The 19,692-nt window shown below is 33.6% G+C and overlaps 1 protein-coding gene across 1 annotated transcript in view; it reads left to right on the forward strand.

Annotated features, from left to right (window-relative positions):
* The window catches only part of LOC148283005 (DNA-dependent protein kinase catalytic subunit-like), a 104,930-nt gene extending 91,963 nt beyond the window's left edge, over positions 1-12,967 (forward strand). The window contains exons 48-56 of the mRNA XM_088224176.1: positions 450-685; positions 2,099-2,281; positions 3,534-3,630; positions 5,776-5,941; positions 6,099-6,202; positions 7,917-8,093; positions 8,630-8,784; positions 10,050-10,229; positions 11,880-12,967. Of these exons, the coding sequence (XP_088080302.1) occupies positions 450-685; positions 2,099-2,281; positions 3,534-3,630; positions 5,776-5,941; positions 6,099-6,202; positions 7,917-8,093; positions 8,630-8,784; positions 10,050-10,229; positions 11,880-11,957 (1,376 nt within the window). The 3' untranslated portion in view covers positions 11,958-12,967. The remainder of the gene's footprint in view (positions 1-449; positions 686-2,098; positions 2,282-3,533; positions 3,631-5,775; positions 5,942-6,098; positions 6,203-7,916; positions 8,094-8,629; positions 8,785-10,049; positions 10,230-11,879) is intronic.
* Positions 12,968-19,692: the final 6,725 nt, after the last annotated feature.

Below are 19,692 nucleotides of genomic sequence, written 5' to 3' on the forward strand. Positions count from 1 at the left end.
TTTATGGCGAACTTTTAATAATTTTAATGTACTAAATAAATCATTTAACATAGATTTATTTGAAAATAATCTTAATAACGTGCGGCGTTTGCTTTCAAAATAACTCGTAGTATTTTTTTTCTTTTCTTTTAAATTTACATTTAATTACTATTCATTTTATGTTCGAGAATCTTTTTTAACTTACTGTGATGCTACTTGTGAAAACCTGTAATTGGCTTATTTGTTATTTGTTTTGTTATATAAATATGATATAATTATAGCTGTTGGTTATCCAAATAAATAAAATAAAATAAAATAAAATAAATAAATAAAAATAAAGAGGCAAATACTTTTGCTATTGGAGAGCATTATGCCTTCATAATATCTTCCAGATATATTGTCTCAATACGCCTTAAATATTTTGTTTTATCTGTCATGTATAATATATATATTTTTTAATGATCTTGTAGATGACAAGGCTTCCCGTCTGCAGCAACTTCAGCAGATATACTTGTTAGCTGAAGAGGAGGATTCTAAGGTCGGCGGTAAGACCGGCAGAAAGGGCCTGGTCAACTTCAGCCCCTTTCTGGCGAGGTTCGGCGAGGAGCGCCCCAGTTCACTGGAGATGTTCGGCCAGTACGACGGCTTCCGGACCTCGCCGCCTGACGCACGGGAACATGTCACCATCGCGCGATTTCACAGCGAGGTAATTGTGCCAAAAAATGTGTCCTTTTCCCTCTTTCCGATTGTTCCAAAAAACTAAACTTTTATATATAAGACAAATATATTGTTTTCAATGTTTAAAATATGTATTTAAGAACTAAAATGTATTTACAAGTCATTCAAATAGATCAAGTCAAAGAAGGAGTCGTGTGTTAGAAATACCACATTGTAAAACGAGGCTAGCACACAGGCATTCATATTTTATAGGCCCAACATTTTTTAATTCTTTTTTTACTGATAATATTTCAGTGATCCCAAACTTTCAAAATTTTCCTTCTTTTCAAAAACACGCACTATCCTGGATTCAAACTAAAGATATTAACTCTTTTTTATATGATATATTTTTTTGCCTTTTAAAAATAAGAAATATTTTAATGTTTTTTATACTTTTTATTTCATTTTTAATTACCATAAAACAAAAAAATACCTTATAATCTTTTACAAAATATTTTCTTTTCTCTTTCTTATATAACAAAAAAATATTATACCTGTCTATTTATTATAGGGGCAAAAATTCATAAACATCTCTTGTATACCCACGAACAGGCCATGCCTTTGTGGGATTTTTTGTTTACTATTTTACTGTTAATATGTATTTCATTGCTATGTAATTATCCATTATTTTTTAATACTCTGTTTTACCTCTTATGTATATTGTAAAAAAAAATGTAAAAAAAACATATTTTAACAAGAATAAAATAACAGTAAAAGTAAGATTTTAAAAGGAATGGGCAATATTGGTCACCTTGTTTTGGCTGTGAAAGTAAAGTGATGTTTCGGAAAAAACTGAAAACCCACTTGTTCTCTAAATCATTTGAAAAAATCCGTAGCACGTGAGAACAAAATAAATTGTTTTAATTAATTACAAATTGAAAAGCTTCAATTAAATGTATTTATCTATAGAATCACTTTGTAAAGCGCCCTTGAGGTAGTATATTACTTATTATTATCATAAGTTATCCATAATAATAATAATAATAATTATGTGAAAATTTGGTGCTACGGGAAATTTAATATAAAAAATGTTTTTTATGCATGGTTATTGCTACGCAGGCCTTCTGGCCTGTTGTGGTGCAAAAAAAGGAAAATTATATATCTATTTAAAGTATTGACAAATATATGGATAAATCGACTCACCAAAATTCGACTTTTACCAACTGGTCGAACAAGCTAAGTACGAATTCAGTGCCCTATGAGCCACTGGGTGCTGAAAGGTAAATGATGATGATTTAAACCAAGTGTTTTTACCAATAATATTTCGAGTGTGCCCAAATGGTTAGACATGTAATAGATTTTTACCCCATGCAGAGATGGATAGATGAATGTAAAAAAGGGCGTTTACAACCTGTCATTGGCCGGTTAATTTATATCAATAATGTTTATTCGTCGATCCCAGGTGACTGTGAAATCTACATTGCGCAGGCCCGTGCGCATGTGCATCATCGGGTCCGACGGACGGCGATACGGCTTCCTGGTGAAGTGCGGGGAGGACCTGCGCCAGGACGACAGGATCCAGCAACTGTTCCAGCTCATGAACCATCCGCTGTCGGAGACCACCATGGCCATCACCACCTTCAAGGTCTGCTAGTCTCAACTCAAATTTATCATTTTAAAAAAAAGATCCACAAAAATGAAATAAAAAAAGATTTGAAAACTAATTTAACAATGTGTAATAGCAATATAAATTGGTATTACTGACTGCCCCAATTTACTTAGTTTAATTAATTTCCATGTACTTCTTAAACGTACCCATCACGCCAAATTATTTTACTGCACCGATGTAAACACTAATGCAGCAAAAAATTCATGCATTTATAGAATATGCAACTTATATAATAATATTATTGGAGCCAATGCGAGTGATATCTTCAACAATAATAATAAATTCAAAAGGGAAATCAGCGACAGTATGCAGGCATTGTCACCGTGGGTGAGTAGTGATGAGTAAACACAATATTATTTTTTCATTTTATTTTAAATTTACAATGGTAAATATGTACAAACATTTTATTTATGGTTTTCTAAATTCTATTCTCGTGTAATATAAATTTATTGTCACATTACGTGCATTGATAATTATAAGTTTGAGATCATTTTTAGTCTAGTTTTAAGTGCCTATTATATTATAACCTTATAATTGTATATGACTAGATTTCAATAAATAAATAAATTTAAAATAAATATTATTTTTTGGAATAGTAGACAATTTCTTTTTTGTAAATCCAAAATGATTTTTTCAACAGGGTACTGTGTGGAACATATCCCCCTATAAAAAGAGGTTCCGGTGTACATCATTTAATCAAAAAATACATTGAATCTGTGTATATTTTTCAAAAGCTTTGTTTATTTCTCAATATTTTTACATTTTACATTTTTTTTATGTTCACTTTGCCCAGCTAACAAGGGTACATACCCCCTTCCAAGCTAGGCAATTACATTTGAATATATATTAATAGTTGACAAATTAATAGAGAGCACAGACAAATAAAATATAAACTTATTCGTTTACACATTTTGATACATATACATACACACATACTTATATATACACACATACATACACCCATACACATACATACATTCATAAAAACATAGACAATTTATTTATGCGAAACTTCATGGTTGCTATCTATAAATATCTTTTTTTTAATTATTCCTTATTTTTATATTTTATTTTCGACATCCAGTAAGAATCTCCAATCCGTGGCATGCATCAACTTTTCTGACTCCACTCCACAATTATTCACTGTATTTTTTATCAGCCTGTGTGTATTGTTAATTTTGCCCTGACATGGGATTTTTAATACATACTTCAAATATTATATTTTTAGGTTATTCCCCTGTCACTTGATATGGGATTAATAGAGTGGCTGGAGGGGCACGCCACACTCAGAGAGTTAGCGCATCACACTGATCCAACTACAGAAGGTTGTTTTTTCAATTTGATTAAACTTTTTTTGGCCTTTTTTTTTCTGTATCAACAATGACAATAGGGAAATACATAGAATTAAGAATAGTCCAGAAGGAGCGTAGAATCATATTTGAATACATCGGATTCCAATCATTCCCCCACTATGTTTCACTTTCGCCTCGCGCATTTGTGATGCTGTCGCGTAATGTTGCTTGATGGAAAAAAAAAAATCATAACACAAATGTAAGGTAAAAAAAAAAAAACTGTTAATTTTTCTAAAATTTTATTGTGCACGCGGAAACATTGATTGACACAACAGAGTAGATAAGTAAAGGGTCATTTAATAAGAGTAATTGAATTAATAAACTTTGAACTTCAAATATAAAACAAATTTCATTTTACATAAAATGGATATTTTTATATCATGTTAAATCAAATTTGATATTTAAAAAATAATAGTCATTCAAATGTCCCCCACGGCGTTGTTTAATCCGAGATCTAATTTTCATTAGCTCTTTCATTAGATGCGCAAAGTAGGGTAAAAAAAAATACTACCCTGGCAACACTAACGAAATTTCCATTTTGTTTCTTCGACAATCTGACAGATGGAAAAATAATTCAATTTTTAAGTAATGCATTTGCTATTTCAACATTCGTTTGCTAATTACACATGAAATGTGATACCATCCTGTTTCTTTAAGATCCTAGCAGTATTTCTACACTTTAAAAAGACACAACACGGCATAGTTGAATTCAAATCAAGAGTTGCGTACTGCGCGACGTCTACAAAGGAACTAATGGGTCAAAACGTAAAACTACTCATTTATGAGTAGTTTAGTCACCTTCTGTTTGATGTGCGTATGCGGTTTCTGGACTATTCTTAATTCTATGGGGTTAAATATTTCTAGTCTACAAAAACTTAGAACTAATATTGATTCCATATATATTTTCGGCATACTAAATGGTATAATCGATCTTCCATCATTACTGGGACAAGTAAAATTCCATATTCCGACTTGTAGGTTGAGAAACAATGAAACACTGTTCATCGATCAGCATAGAACAAACTGTGGCCTTAATTCTCCAGTGACCCGTCTTTGTCATATTGTTAACTCGAGACAAGTCATCTGGACTTTTTTGGTTTAAGTTTACAACGATTTAAACGAGCACTAAATAAATAGTCCGGATCTTGTCTCGATGTCCCTTATGTCTGTCAATGCTTCTTTTCTTATTTTTTCATAACATTAACTATTCCTATATTGTAATATTAATACCCCATGAATAAATGTACAATGTCCGTAAATAAATACGCCTTCACGAAAACGTGGCATAATTGATTGTAATACTCGTGACGTCAAGATTCATGTTCATTTACAATGTTTGCATTTTTTCTTACTATTTGTGTGGGCCGTTATTGTCGTGTGGTTTTATTTTATTTATTTTATGTAAATCTTAAAGTAGGGCACACATATCATACATATTGTTATGTGTGTTCTAATAATAACATTGAAAATATATTTAATTTATAAATTGTTTATCACATGTGTCTTGACCATTATTTTAAATTTTGATATGTTTTTTTCTTCATAAATATTTCTTTCCATTTCGTAATACTTTTTAATTGCTTTAAATAAAATTGAATTTTGTGACTTTGCCTTTTTCCTAAATGGAAGTCTAATTTTGTTCTTTTCTCTAGTATTGTGATCGTGTTCATGCTGGTTCCGATCAATTTTTTTCCAAAATTCTGTTTTTTTATTAGAGTTTATAGTTTTATGAACAAATATCATTGTATTGTAAAATATTCTTTGTTTATATGTTAATAATTTCATTTCATTTACCATCGACTTTACCCTCGTATATCTGTTTTTTTTCAAAATGATTCTAAAGGCTTTACAAAGGATTTTGATATTGTGGATTATATATTTGTCGTGCATCTTGGTACTATACAGTATTTAAAAGCCTTTCTTCCAGACATAATACACAAAAAATAGTTGTAAAATCACAAATGTATTATTTTTATTTTTATAAATGCATATTTTTTTTTTGTTTTAAGGCAAATTGTTTTTGTTAAACTCATCTGTTATTTTAAGACACAAAATTCCTTATTCTGAATCATAGAATTAGTTCAAATAATTAATACAATCCGTAATTTGTAATTGCAGACACAATAGCAAAAGTGAAATCCGAGAGAGACAACTTCATGGGAGACTTCCAAGGGAATAGTAACACCAATAGGTTAAAGTTGTATGCAAAACTAGCCGCCGACATTGCCGACAGCGAAGCTCTGTACAAGAATGGAGTCAAGATGTTTCCACCGTGTCTGCTCAGGTTAGTTGCCTGTATTTAAATAATTAGATTAAGGTTAGATCTACACAGTTTTATTATCCTACTGAGAAAGGACTATTAGATGGTTTCTCAATATGTACAATGTTTACGTATGGTATAATTATTTTCTCGTCTTAATATGAGAAATTTGATATTTCAGAGATGCCTTTATGAAGTTAGCAGTCTCTCCGGATAATTTTGTCATCATGAGAAGCACCTTTGTGCGGTCACTGGCCCCAATGAATATAGCGCACTGGATTCTAGGTAGGTATTTTTATATGGAGTTTTACTCAGTTATTATATATTAATTTTAATCAATTATTATACTTGCAATCTATGTTGGAATTGTAAAATACAAGCATTTTTCCCCAAGATAATTGAATTTTTAATCAATTTTCCTAAAGTTGTAATCATAATATGGAAGTGTTAGCTGTTCCTAAATATGGCAAGAGGGCACTGTAATACAGTATACCTAATATGCAACATGTTACTAAACCATAATAAAAATACTGAATTAATAGACAGGAGTGAGATGTATGTTCAAATTATGATTTATGGGAAACGGTTTTTCTCATTACTGATAGTCTTAATTTTGGATAATATCTTCTTCTTCTTTTCCACGTCCGCTCCTAAGTAGAGCATGTGGACATCACCAGTTGCCTCCAGGAGACCACATCGCCAGCCAGCATTTTCGCCTCCTCCCACGTCAATCCAGCCCCTTAGTTCCGCCGAATAAAGTCTGCGGCAGCTCGTCTTATTTATATTTATTTGACTTTTTGTACATAATGTTATTTGTACATTGGCGGGCTTATTGCCAAATGGCAATTTCTTCCAACCAACCAATAAAATAAAAGTTCTAATTTTATAATTCAAGTTACAGAACATATTCAATAGAAAATAAAGTTTAAAAAGCTAAAGATATATAAAAATAGAAATAAACGTATTTGTTTATAAATGACCTTAAATCAAAACTATTACTCAATGGGAAAAAGGAAAAAAGTGGAAAAAGGAAAGGAGCGATTAAGGAAGAGAAACTTTCTTCAGACGTGATTTAAACAGAGATAATGTAGTAACATCTTTGATGGTGGATGAGAGATGATTCCACAGTCGAGCCGCATGGACACTATATCGAATTTTCAAAGGCGATTAATGCCCCTTTCTACAATTTTTCTGCTTCATAATTGTTCTAACATCACCACGCACTATTTTCGATGAACGCGGCATATTTTTAATGAGTAATAGGAAGTAAATATAGAAATCACGCACAATGTTTCACCCCGAACGACTGCTTGCAACTCTAGGTTGCAAGGTGCGGGGATTTTAGTTACAAAATCAGTCAGCTGCCACGTACGGCTGGTCGACCTCTAAGTCCGAAATGGTCATTTTGAGATATACCAAAAACATTTTTTTTAATTTTCCAACATTCGCATAATTATAATTATAATTATAAATAACGATTTATCTTATGGACTTTTGTTTGTGAGTCTAACATGCTGGCTTATTAATACATTTCATTACATTTTGGACGATTTTACTTGATAATGACAATTTTGGACTTCTGGATTCACACCCCGACCAGGGTATTAGCTGTTTAGCTCTTACATTTTTAATATATCTTTTTTTTCAATTTATCAAAGTAAATTATTAACATATTACAACAGAGATAAATGACATTTTAGAGAAGGGAATATGGAAGTCTAGGCATTTGCAGGGCTTATGACCTTCTATCTGTTGATTTTTAAAAGTCAACCTTCTCTAAAATGTTATCTGTTGTAATATGTTCATGTTGAATACGCCATAAAATACTTTTGCGTACCTAAATATGTATAACACTTTATTCAATATTCTTTTCTTGTGAAAGGGTAAATTAAGAGACTAAAGTCAACATTCCATGGATTTCATTTCAGAGACAACACATCCCTAAATAGAACGTTCTTAGAAACTGGTACTGTGGTTAATGATAATGATATGCATTTAGGAATTGGTGATCGTCACTTGTCAAACTGTCTCGTGTCGCTGAGCACGGGCTCCGCTCTGGGAGTGGACTTCGGGTACGCCTTCGGGACGTCCACGCAGGTGCAGTGCATCCCCGAGCTGCTGCCCTTCCGCCTCACTCCGCAGCTACTCGGCCTGCTGGGGACCACGGCCTCTTCCGGTAACGTGATGTGGATTATCATTTTTTTTTTTTAAAAGAAATATTAGCATTCTTATATTTAACCCAAATATTTCAATTTTGGTGACCATTTACAACTCACTATTAGAAAATGGAAATCAAGTTGGGGTAAAGTGGGGTTCGAACCTTGGACTTCTGATCTGTGTGTCCGCAACACTAGCCACGAAACCACAACCCGATGATATATGAGGCATGTCGGTACAAAGATGGCATTCTCCACGCTTTTTTTCATTTTGAGTCAAAGGAACAAACTATCACTCCGTTTCTCCGTTAGGGTAGGCAGAGACGATAGAACGCCATATCACTTTGTCTTTGCATACAGATCTCACTTTGCACAGATCGCGCGCCGATTATTCCGATCTGTGACATATCCATCAAGTTTTTGTTGGATTTGGTAATGCCATGTCTTTCTCGGTCTTCCTCGATTTCTGCATCCATTAATATTTATTTATACGATAAAAGATAGTTAAACATGCGGTCGAGATTATAATATCAACTTAGACTCCTCTTTTCTTCAGGCGGGTTGAAGGAACTGATGTGGAAGGCGCTCGACACTCTGTGCACTCACCGCTCGCTGCTGACAGCGGCTATGGAGGTGTTTGTGAGGGAGCCCGCCCTGGATTGGGTGCAAAACTCGGAGACCGGCCTCCAGAAGTGGTCTCCCGCTAATAAGGTTTCATTGTCTTTATATCATTTTGGTTATTTCGTATCTCCATACCAGGGTCATAAAGGAGTTCAGCTTCGCTAACTTTAAAAGTTAAGTTTCTGGCAAAAGTTGGTAAGGACATTTTACTAGTTGTGAGATGTTGCACTTTTAAACTTAAAAACCGGTCCCAAATCACCTATTCAAAGAAAACTGCAAGCTGAATATTATAAAATATTATTTTTTGTATTTACAAAATATGAAATATTTTTATTTACTTTTTAAATAAAGATCACTTGAAGCCATTTATGAAGATATCTCATTGCAGTTACCAACTTATGCCAGAAACCCAACGATATATTCCCTCAAAGGTCGGGGCACAACTTCATCAAAAATCACCCATAATCTCCGAGAAAGGGAACAAAAAAGATATTTCAAACACTACATTGAAATGCCCCTTGCTCTTCGCCCCTTTTCAAAAATCAAAAAAGCAGACTACATCGCAAGAGACACAACTTGCTTTTGTCATATTTTTAATATTAAAAATATATTATTTATTTTGCGATTGTGCTGTTTCTTACCTTTTCTCAAAAGGTCTCATCCGTTGCTTCAAACAGTTGCCAAAATATTGAACCTTACATTGATTTAATGTCGAGATCTGTGGGATGCAAGGCTGAAACAAGAATTCAATTATGCCCCCGTAGAAGGGTATACATATTTTATTTTTTTAGAGTAATTCTAATAAAAGCTCCGTTATGTTCATTTTATTGTTTTTTTTTCTTCAATAAAACAATGCTTATTTCATCAAATTCAATAATTGCCAATGGTACCTCATTGCTATATAAATACCATTTTATGTGTAAATAAAACAGAATCAGTAAGTTTTGGGAAAAATTCAAACTAAAAGTACTTGTCATACCAACTTATCTTTTTTTTTTACTTCAATCAGTCTATAAATAATCATAAATACCGATTCATGAAAAAGTTCGAATTGGGAAATAGTCTAGTTTAGGAAAAGAACCTTTTTTAATAATGGACACTATCCAAAGAAACGGTAATTTGGTATCCAATAATGATGATTTATTGTTTGTTTGTTCGGCCAAGTCTTTTTATTCTATTTTTTTTAATTGTTTTTACTTGATATTTGTATCTTTATTTATTGTTTTAAAGAAGTCTTTTGGTATTCGTATGTAAAAAAAATTAATACAATACACCAGTCAAACTCTCGAATAGTACATCAAAAGAAGAAAGTTGACCAAAATTTATTAAAATTGGACAAATGTTCTTCTGGCTAGATCAACCAGTGTAAACGGAAGCTCTCCGGCGTGGACCCTTCCAGCATCACCGTGGAGGACCTCAGGATGAGGAGTGAGGGGATCCAGTACACCGAGTACTTCTGTCAAGTTCTGCAGAGGGCTGTGGCTCCGCATAATAAGAACAGAAAGTCAAGTGAAGTCCTAAGTGTCGACGAGCAGGTAATGAGGAATTTCACTGTTTTATTTTTAATCTGTAGATACAGTGCGTTTGAATGTTTAATAAACCCATGTCAATGTGTCGTTGCATGTCGGCGAACTGAGTAAACATACAAATTTTGTTTGTGTTAATAGGCACACTAGAATATTTTATTTGAAAACATGTCATGCACGCATAAGCAAAGTTTATGCTCTCCCAGTAACCCGCAACTTTCGCATTTATTATTTAGTTTTATTTATTATTTTGAACAAAATTAGGTTTAATAAAACAACTTGGTTTTTAACCATTGTTAACATTGTTTTTGACCATGTGGTTAAAAACAAAGTTGTTTTATAGTTATCCTATTAGAATGAATAACCACACAGTTAGCGCTTCAAATATCAATTTTAAAATGTAAGTTTTTTAACTATTGAACAGTAAATCACATTTTCTGAACTCGCCGCTGAATTTGACACACAATCATAAGAATTTGGCAAATAATAGGGCTTAATTGTGTAAGATCAAGTAGAAAAATAAAACGGATTATATAATACTCGTCGGATAATACAGTGATGGAAATTTTTGGTACTGTATTTAAGTCAAATGTATTTTTTGTCATTTCTAAGGATATTCATATTAAAATGATGGAGATACACTCCAAGTGGAGTACTAATGCACCACTGGGTATGGTTAGGAGAAGTGAAATCTCTGAACATTCCATTAATTTACTAGCACCTTTAAGGGAGTTTACCTCAGTTCAGTTCGGTGCCAAAAATCGGCGTTTATTATAGTAAATAATACAATGTGATCTGTTTGCAAAACAGTGAAAAGGGTGCAATTAAGTCAAATTAGGTGTAATACAATTATGTATGTCTAATTAAATTACAATCAAACATTACACTGGCTATCCTCACTAGGTATGGTAAATACCTGTTCAGAGGTAGGCAGCATTTATTTATTTTTATATAATACAACATATTTAGTTTTTGTAATGTCTAGCAATGGGCATGGGCAGTAATGTCTAGGATAGGGCATTGCTGTACGAGGACTCACCTTGTGAAAATTGGTGACTCCCCCATTTGCGATTGTCGTTTTGAAGAACAAGATCTCAAGCACTTATTCTGTTTGCCCAATAAATGACCAAATGCCAACCCTTTTCAAGACTTTCCCCCTCTAATTTCTCTTCCTACAAACATCAAACTCATCTTAGTGAGCAGGAATCTATTTGTAGCGCACGACTGAGGCCTGTTGTTGGATCGCTGACAGTAGTATGAGTACGGGTGGAGGATTGATAGTTTTGTGGAGGGATTCTCCGTTTTAGTTTTTAAATGAGAAAGGAGATAACTTTCTCGGAACTGTTAGACTTACCTATGTTTATGTTGCTTGCAGACCCGACAGTTGGGCCTGGTTGCTGGTTGCTGGTTGCGTACTGCGAACCAGTTTGCTTATAAAATAATTCAACATGACATTGGAAAAAGCATCAAATTTCATATGCATCGCCATTTTTTTATTTTTTTTAAAGTTCTTATTGTCTTCTGTAACATTATTTAGTGACTATTATTATGACTAGTATTGTAATTAAGAAGACATTATGTTTGGAACATACCTGTTAATTTTCAAGAAGAACTAAAATAGCTGTAGTTTTTAATTCCCAATGTTTACTTTATTTCCAGGTGGATCGGCTCATTACTATAGCAACTGATCCCGGCATACTGTCCATTACCCTGAGTGGCTGGTGTCCGTGGTTCTAACATCTTGTTTTGTTTTGTAACAATAAATTATTGAACAACATTGTATGCATGCCCGAGCGAAGTTGATTTTTTTAACTTGCAATATTGTTGTGACCTCAGAGTAATAATTCTCTAGAGAAGCCCCTTAACCCATCGGCATATCAGCCGCCAAGATATGGCAGCTAGTAATATTTTACGCTCGCATACCGGCCGCCAAACGCTGGCGATTTGAGCCACTCCCCCGCCCGTTGTGTAGTTCATATTATACAGTTATTTTTTGAGTGACATCTACCAATCATTAGAGAAAACTATTGGTAATGCATTATTTCATATTATTTTTTTACTTATATACGGAACTTGACTAAAGATGTCACTATTAGGATAGAATAAGCCCTTTGAATACCAACTAACATCAGTTAAAATTCAAATGTTTACATTGCAGTCGTAATGTTTTACGGAGTTTTTGCCCGAGTTTTATCGTCAATTTATCACATTTCTGATTTAGACACTTGAGTAATTGAGTAGTAGTTATAAGTACCATACTTATTGGTAAAACTGACGTTTCAAAAGTACATGTAGTGTGTGAGTCACGTTTGAGCGTTATGATTTGTTAGACTAATTTTTACCACAAAAATCAAACTGTTTAGTGCGTGTTACCCTTTTCTGCGTTTAAAGATTATTTCTATGTTATCTGGTTTTTTCAGGTACAAAATAAAAATCATAATATATTTTAAACTGTTTTGTGTTCATGAAATTATCAGTTATTTATCTTTTATATCAATTATTTAAAGTGATTTATATTTAAATAGTTAGTATTCGTAACATTCTTTCTAAATTGCTTTTATCGGACAGTGACTGAGGGTCATTCTAAATGTGAATCATCTGAGAGGGATGATTCCTAAACTGAATCTGAAGCTCCACCCTCAAAAAAGCAAAAAGTAGATCTGGAATCCTACTTGCCCACCTACCGACGTTCCTAACAAAATACAATCATCGTGCCAAGCCGAAATTCATCAATCCATTACCAGAAATTTGCCAGAAGAAATAAGATGTATTGATATATTTGATAACATTTTGGAGAAGGATTTTTGGGATTCCTTGACCATGCAGACAAATAAATACGCCGGAGAAAGGGATGCAGCAAGCATCGAATGGTTCGACACCACTAGTGTTGAACTACAAGCATATATTGCCCTGTGCGTCTTACAATCGCAAGTAAAAAAGGATACTTTGCAATCTTATTGGTCAACAAGAAAGAGCATTGAGACACCTTTTTTCGCATCAGTAATGCCTTTCAAATGATATACCCAGATATGTAGGTATCTACATCTGGTTGATAATGCTACAACGGATACCAGGGATCTTTTAAATAAAGTAAAATATGTAATCGACTATGTCAATTAAAAATTTCCCTATTTATATGTTCCGATATGATCGATCGATGAAAGTCTTGTGAAGTTTCTATTTATGAAGAACTTTCATTTATTCAATACAATCCCTCAAAAAGGGCTCGTTTTGGTTTTATATACTATAAAATGTGAGAATCTGCCAGTGGATACTGTGTTCAATTTCGTATTTACAATTGAACACAGTATCCACTGGCAGATGCTCAATTGCCATTGTTATGGAGCAGCTGATGGCACCTTATCTTTCCAAAGGATACACACTATTTTTCGATAATTGGTATTCCTCGCCACTGCTTTACCAACGCTTACAAGAAGGAAGGACAAATGTTTTGGGGACAGTGGGAACCGATAGAAAACAAATGCCGCCCCATTTCAAAACATTGAAGCTGAAAAAGGGTGAAGTTGAAGCCCAATTCAGCCACAAAATGAAGGCATTGAAATGGCAAGATAAAAAACCAGTTTGCATTTTATCCACTATGCATGATTCTGCTGAAATGACTTCAACACGAAAACGAAGATCAACAGCTTCAGTAATGAAACCATTACCCGTTGTTGAATATAACAGAGGTATGGGGGGAGTAGATAAAATGGACCAATGACTGGCTTCGTTTCCATTGATGCGACGATACTTGAAAGGGTATAAAAAAATAATTTGAATATCCTTGATATGTCTTTTCAATTCATACAGTTGTCAGTTTCGGCTGATAGTGGCAGAACAACCTATAGAAAGAGTAAAATTACCAGCTTACGCCAGAATAGGGCGTTCTGCGGCCGACAGTGAAATGAGACTTCAGACAGCCCATTGGGCACACTTTGCTCAGCCTATACCTGTGACTGCACAGGGGAATGCCATTGCCAAACGCTAAGGCAGAGTATGTACCGCAAAAAAGAAAAAGAGCTCTAGCAGATGGGAGTGTGAACGTTGTGGAGTAGCCTTGCATATATTGCCAGAGTGCTTTAAAATTCATCATACGCGAAATAACCTACGTTTATAAATTAAAGTTTCGTTCGTATTATTTTTATTGTATTGTGAATTAAAATGTACTTTATACATAATTTGTACTCTAACAGTTTTTTTTGTGAACAACTTATAAATTTTATGTGTGTCAAGAACCAATGTGTTTGTGTAACTAATACTTTAAAAATGACGAAGTTTTCAGCAAATATTTTCTTCTGGTAAGTGATTATACGGTTTTCTGTTTTTTTGTATCACACTTAATACCTAAGTTTAGCGCGCCACAGTTTGAGAAACCATGTCTCATCTCCCCTCTGGGCGGAGCAACTTTTATAATTTCGGGTTAAATTAATTAGTATATTTGTGTACACATTTTCTTCAAAATATTGATATGCGGATGGGTTAAGCTCTATTGCATAGAACAAAATCGTTCCAAATTTTGGTTTTTAGTTTAACAACAAATGTGTAACGGACGGTTTCGGTTGGCGCCCTGCAGTAGGGAAATATCACGTTTTTTTACAATTTTAAAGTAATAATGGTCTATGAAATACTGCAGAGTAAAAAAAAATATTTTTTACTACTTATTAGTAGCATAAAAAATATTTTTTAATTCATAATTTTGAATTCCCGCGAAATCGGTCATTGCATTGGCCACGCCCCAATATGTCACGATTCGTGTTTATTTTGAACTTTGTTTGAAACCTTAAAAAATTTATAGAACATCGTCACGAATCTTGACTTTACAATTATCAATGCCAAGATGTCGCATTTTTCTGGGGATATATTATAAGTTATGTATGAAAATATTTCTCCACAATATCCATATTGATTTTGATAGTGAAATTGATTTTTCTGAATCCATTTCATATATTTTTATCGGTATTCGTAGTATGTGATATTTCCCTATTTTCAACCGAAGTACCTACGGCCAGTTGTATTGCTGTAATCTGTAGCTAACTTTGTGGACAATAATCATAGAGTGGTTTTTCTCGATATGGGTGACTTTATTAGGTTATTACTTTAAGGTTGTGACATTTTATTTTAAAATTATAACCCGCTAAGACTCTATTCTAGAGGCCTGTCAGCAGGTGGGAAAGAAAGGACATGGAAGGAAGTAATGAATAATACACCACAAACCCAGAACAATTGAGAAAAAATCTTTGTTGGATTTTTTTCTAGCAACTGGCGGGAATCGAACCCGCGACGCCAGTTTCATATATGGCCGTTTACCCAACAGCGCTACGGCGCCTGTCAAAATTTATAATAATGGATGGAAATAAAAGAACAATTATTTATTTACTATAGCTTTATACAGAAAAGTTATAATAAATACATTAAACAATTCTACAGATAAAAATGATTAAGTATATTGAAAAAAGAGAAGAGTTTATTATATTTCAGAGAAAATTTCCAAATTTAAAACACTATATATATAATTTTAATATTAAAATCAAACACTGATTTGAGTGTACTAATTTATTTAATTTTTTTAAAACAAAACATTGACAATTGTTTCGCCTTGTTAGCACATTTTCAAACGAATGTGAAAATTAAGCAGACTGGTCCTTATATGCAGTTATACAAATCAAGGTACTCAAGTTATACGTAATGTTCATAATTCATAAAGATTATAATTATGGGAAAAACCAATAGTTAAAAGGGTATAAAGGCCAGAGTGTTATTTAGTGATAAGGAATTCAGGTACCTATATTTGTGTTTTGAAGAAATTTATTGAAGTAAGCATTTATTAACATACATATTGTGAAAATAACTCATGAATCGATAAGCCTTTAAATAATTACTGCGCTAATGCTATCGAGTGCTTTGATGGTATAATAATATGTTATTAAATTAAATGTTGAGGTCATTAGCACATAAAAGTATATCAACTCCTTCAAATACAGAAACAATACAAATAAATACATATATTTTCAGTCAAATAATACTAGAATTAACATCAAAATGCACAAATTCACAGCACATAGGGCATTTACATTATGTGTGAATGTGTGTACATACATACATTAAATAAATTAGCCTCACACAGAAGATTGAGATATATTGTACGAGGGGGGACCCAAAAAAACGGGAATTTCGTCATAACTTCTTTATTTTTTAATCTTTTTACATCAAATTTGGATCACCTTCAAAGTATTCTCCATTGACCACAACGCACCTCTGCAAACGATCCTTCCATTGTTCAAAACATTTTTGAATTCACTTATCGGGATGTTCTTTAGGCCTTCCAGCGATTTTGTTTTACCTCCTCCACAGTAGCAAAACGCTTTTCTCTCATGTCCCCGAGTCTGGGAAACAAAAACAATCACAGGGCTAGATCCGGTGAGTAGGGGGGGGGGGGGTGAACAATTGGTTCTACTTGGAGGTTTTGAAAAGATTGAGGGAGAGTATCCGGAAGAAAAGGGCAGATCTTTGGCGAACCACACCGCAGTCTCCATAGAGCTGTTTTTGACCAAAAACGGCATGACACCAATTGTTCACCCCTGCTACTCACCGGATCTAGCCCCCTGTGATTATTTTTGCTTCCCAGACTCAGGGACATGAGAGGAAAGCGTTTTGCTACTGCGGAGGAGGTAAAACAAAAATCGCTGGAAGGCCTAAAGAACATCCCGAAAAGTGAATTAAAAAATGTTTTGAACAATGGAAGGATCGTTTGCAGAGGTGTGTTGTGGTCAAGGGAGAATACTATGAAGGTGATCAAAATTTGGTGAAAAAAATATTTAAAAAAATAAAGAAGTTATGACGAAATTCCCGTTTTTTTGGGGTCCCCCCTCGTACATATTGTGAAAATAATTCATGAATCGATAAACCTTTAAATAATTACTTTGTTAATTATATCGAGTTCTTCCATGGTACAGTAATATGTTATTAAATAAAATTTCGAGGTCATCAGCAAATATAAATATAGAAACAATAAGAATAAATACAAATATTTTTAGCTAAATAACATTAGAATTAACATCAGAATGCATAAATCTATGTTAGAATGTGTGTACATACATACATTAAACAAATTAGCCTTACACAGAAGATTGAGACAAATATGTATATAAAAATAAAATAAAAACTTGCACCCAAATTTGAGTGACACGTGCCTTAATTTACAAAAGTTGTTATTGTTGCAATAGTTATTAAAAGCTGAACATATATAAAAAGAAAAATACATCGTATTTCATTGTATCTTTAGAGTTGTCATTTTTAGCAACAGAGGAATATGGAAGGCGAGGCACTTCCAAGACTTATGGGGTTGGAATCCAGCCTTGTCTACAAATGACAGAATCAAAATATTTTAAGGGATTATTTTGTATTAAAACATTAGTGTTAATTGGGCGTAGTTATGCAGAAAGCGTCCAACCCTCAAAATGCTAAAAATGAGTAATGGCAGTTTCGATAGCATACTACGATATCTTTATGTGCTGAAAACGTCCAAGTTCCAAATGTTATACTTTTTTTGCCAATTAACACAATTTCTAACCCACATCACGGCTATCACTGTTTATATTAACTTTAAAAACGTCCAGTAGTTTGACTGTTTTCTGCAGCTCTTTTTTTTATTTTTTTTTATTTATTAAATCATACAATTTTTTTTTTTGTACTCCTTGGAGTTACAACAAACTCATTTTGGGACAGAAAAATATTTACACATAGGTATGTTAACAACAATAATATAGCAACAAATAGTAAATATATTTTTGAATATATTTTTTTAATTTCTTTAATTGGCGAAAAAGTATAGCACTCGGAGCTTGGACGTTTTCAGCACAAAGATATGGACTACCATAAAGACGACAATAGAGGCTTCAGCTCTTAAACTTCACTAAATCAACAGATGGAAGAATTAAAGAAATATGAATGTTCAAAACGTAGGCAAAGTGGTGAATGTTACACAGTGTAAACCAGCCAATGACAGGTCATAACTAGACTTCCATATTCCCTTCTTTAGAATGTTCTCCATCCCTGTTGTAATTTGTTAAAATGAGTTAAGTACGCAGTTCACTCTAAAAGGTCTAAAAGGAAGATTTGAGATACAAGTTTATTTGCAGTATTTTAATAATAAAATTGGTTTGTCATTAAAATCAAAATGAGTAATAGGTAAACAGGTATATGTAACTTGTATCTGTGGTGGCGAGAAAAAAAAGAGGGGAGGCTAGCGTGTGCGTACACGTAGTACAGTGAGGCAGGATGACGCGCTTACGTAAATGAAATAAGGTAATATGTTCCCTCTCCCTAAATACACACACAAACCCCCTCTCTTCTCTACTCCCGTAGCCACGCCCACTCTACCCTCACTGTGAAAATTTTATGCATGTTATGTTAGTTTGTAATTAACCCTAAAGAAGGCATAGAATTGCCGAAACAAGTTGGTTGTCAAATTATAAAATTAGACTATAATCAGAAAGTGTTTTCAATCACCATCCCTGGTCTTGCCTTAGTTAAGAGCCCAAATATCCAAATTGCCTTTTACAATTAACAAACAGTGTCAGTGTGAGATAGTGACAGATCATTTCCTGGATTGCAGTTTTAAATCCAAAGTAACCCACCAGATCGTGACCCGACAAGTATCGGCACAGCAGCTGACGGTGCCACGACAGAAGAACTACTATGGAGATAGAACAATGGGGAGTGTAGTACCTAAACTGTATAATTTAATACCAGCTGAAAATCGTGAGGGAAAAAACCTAAGTTCATTAAAGAAAATAGTCAAAAAAATATTATAAACAGCAAGTGAAACTTAAGTGTGCATATGAGTATATTTTAATCTTATATATATCTGCACTCTATAATGTGTATTTAGTACGTAAAATGCGCAATACCGCGCTATAATTGCGTTTGGAATACCAGCCCTGGTGAAAGAAAATAATGTACCCCCCATGATGTAATGCACATAGCACATAGATGCATATGGCATTTAGCCATCTGGTAAAATAACGCGTCTCCCTATGGGGCAATACTTATCTATAATGTAACAGAAAAATCATATATTTGAAATTTATTATCAGCAGGTGCTTTTCCAAAAAAAGGTCGCCACTTGAAATACCATAATGCATTGCAGAATTATGCGAGAGAACAGAATCAACTACTTTTTGTTTGAGCTAGCTATCCCTTCCACAGTATATAATTCCATAAGTGGGTCCTGGAGGTAATTAGAAATATAACTTCCCAACATTGTAACGTTAATGTATACTTAGGCAACTTCAAGTGTAGCAGAATCGATTGTTGAAACAGAAAATTTGGTGGCAGCGGCGGGATCCATCTTGGTCAACGTGCAGAAGAAAGAAGCTCTGAAGATTTGTGAATTTTTGCCAATTTCTGGTGTCTGAATCGTATTCACAAATTATCGAGTTGAAGTCTTGTATAATCCATTGCGGTTCAAATA

The sequence above is a fragment of the Micrasema longulum genome, unplaced genomic scaffold (genome assembly GCF_059751315.1).
Source record: "Micrasema longulum isolate JH-2025_06_02 unplaced genomic scaffold, ASM5975131v1 h1tg000271l, whole genome shotgun sequence".
In the NCBI taxonomy this organism is placed as follows: Eukaryota; Metazoa; Arthropoda; class Insecta; order Trichoptera; family Brachycentridae; genus Micrasema; species Micrasema longulum.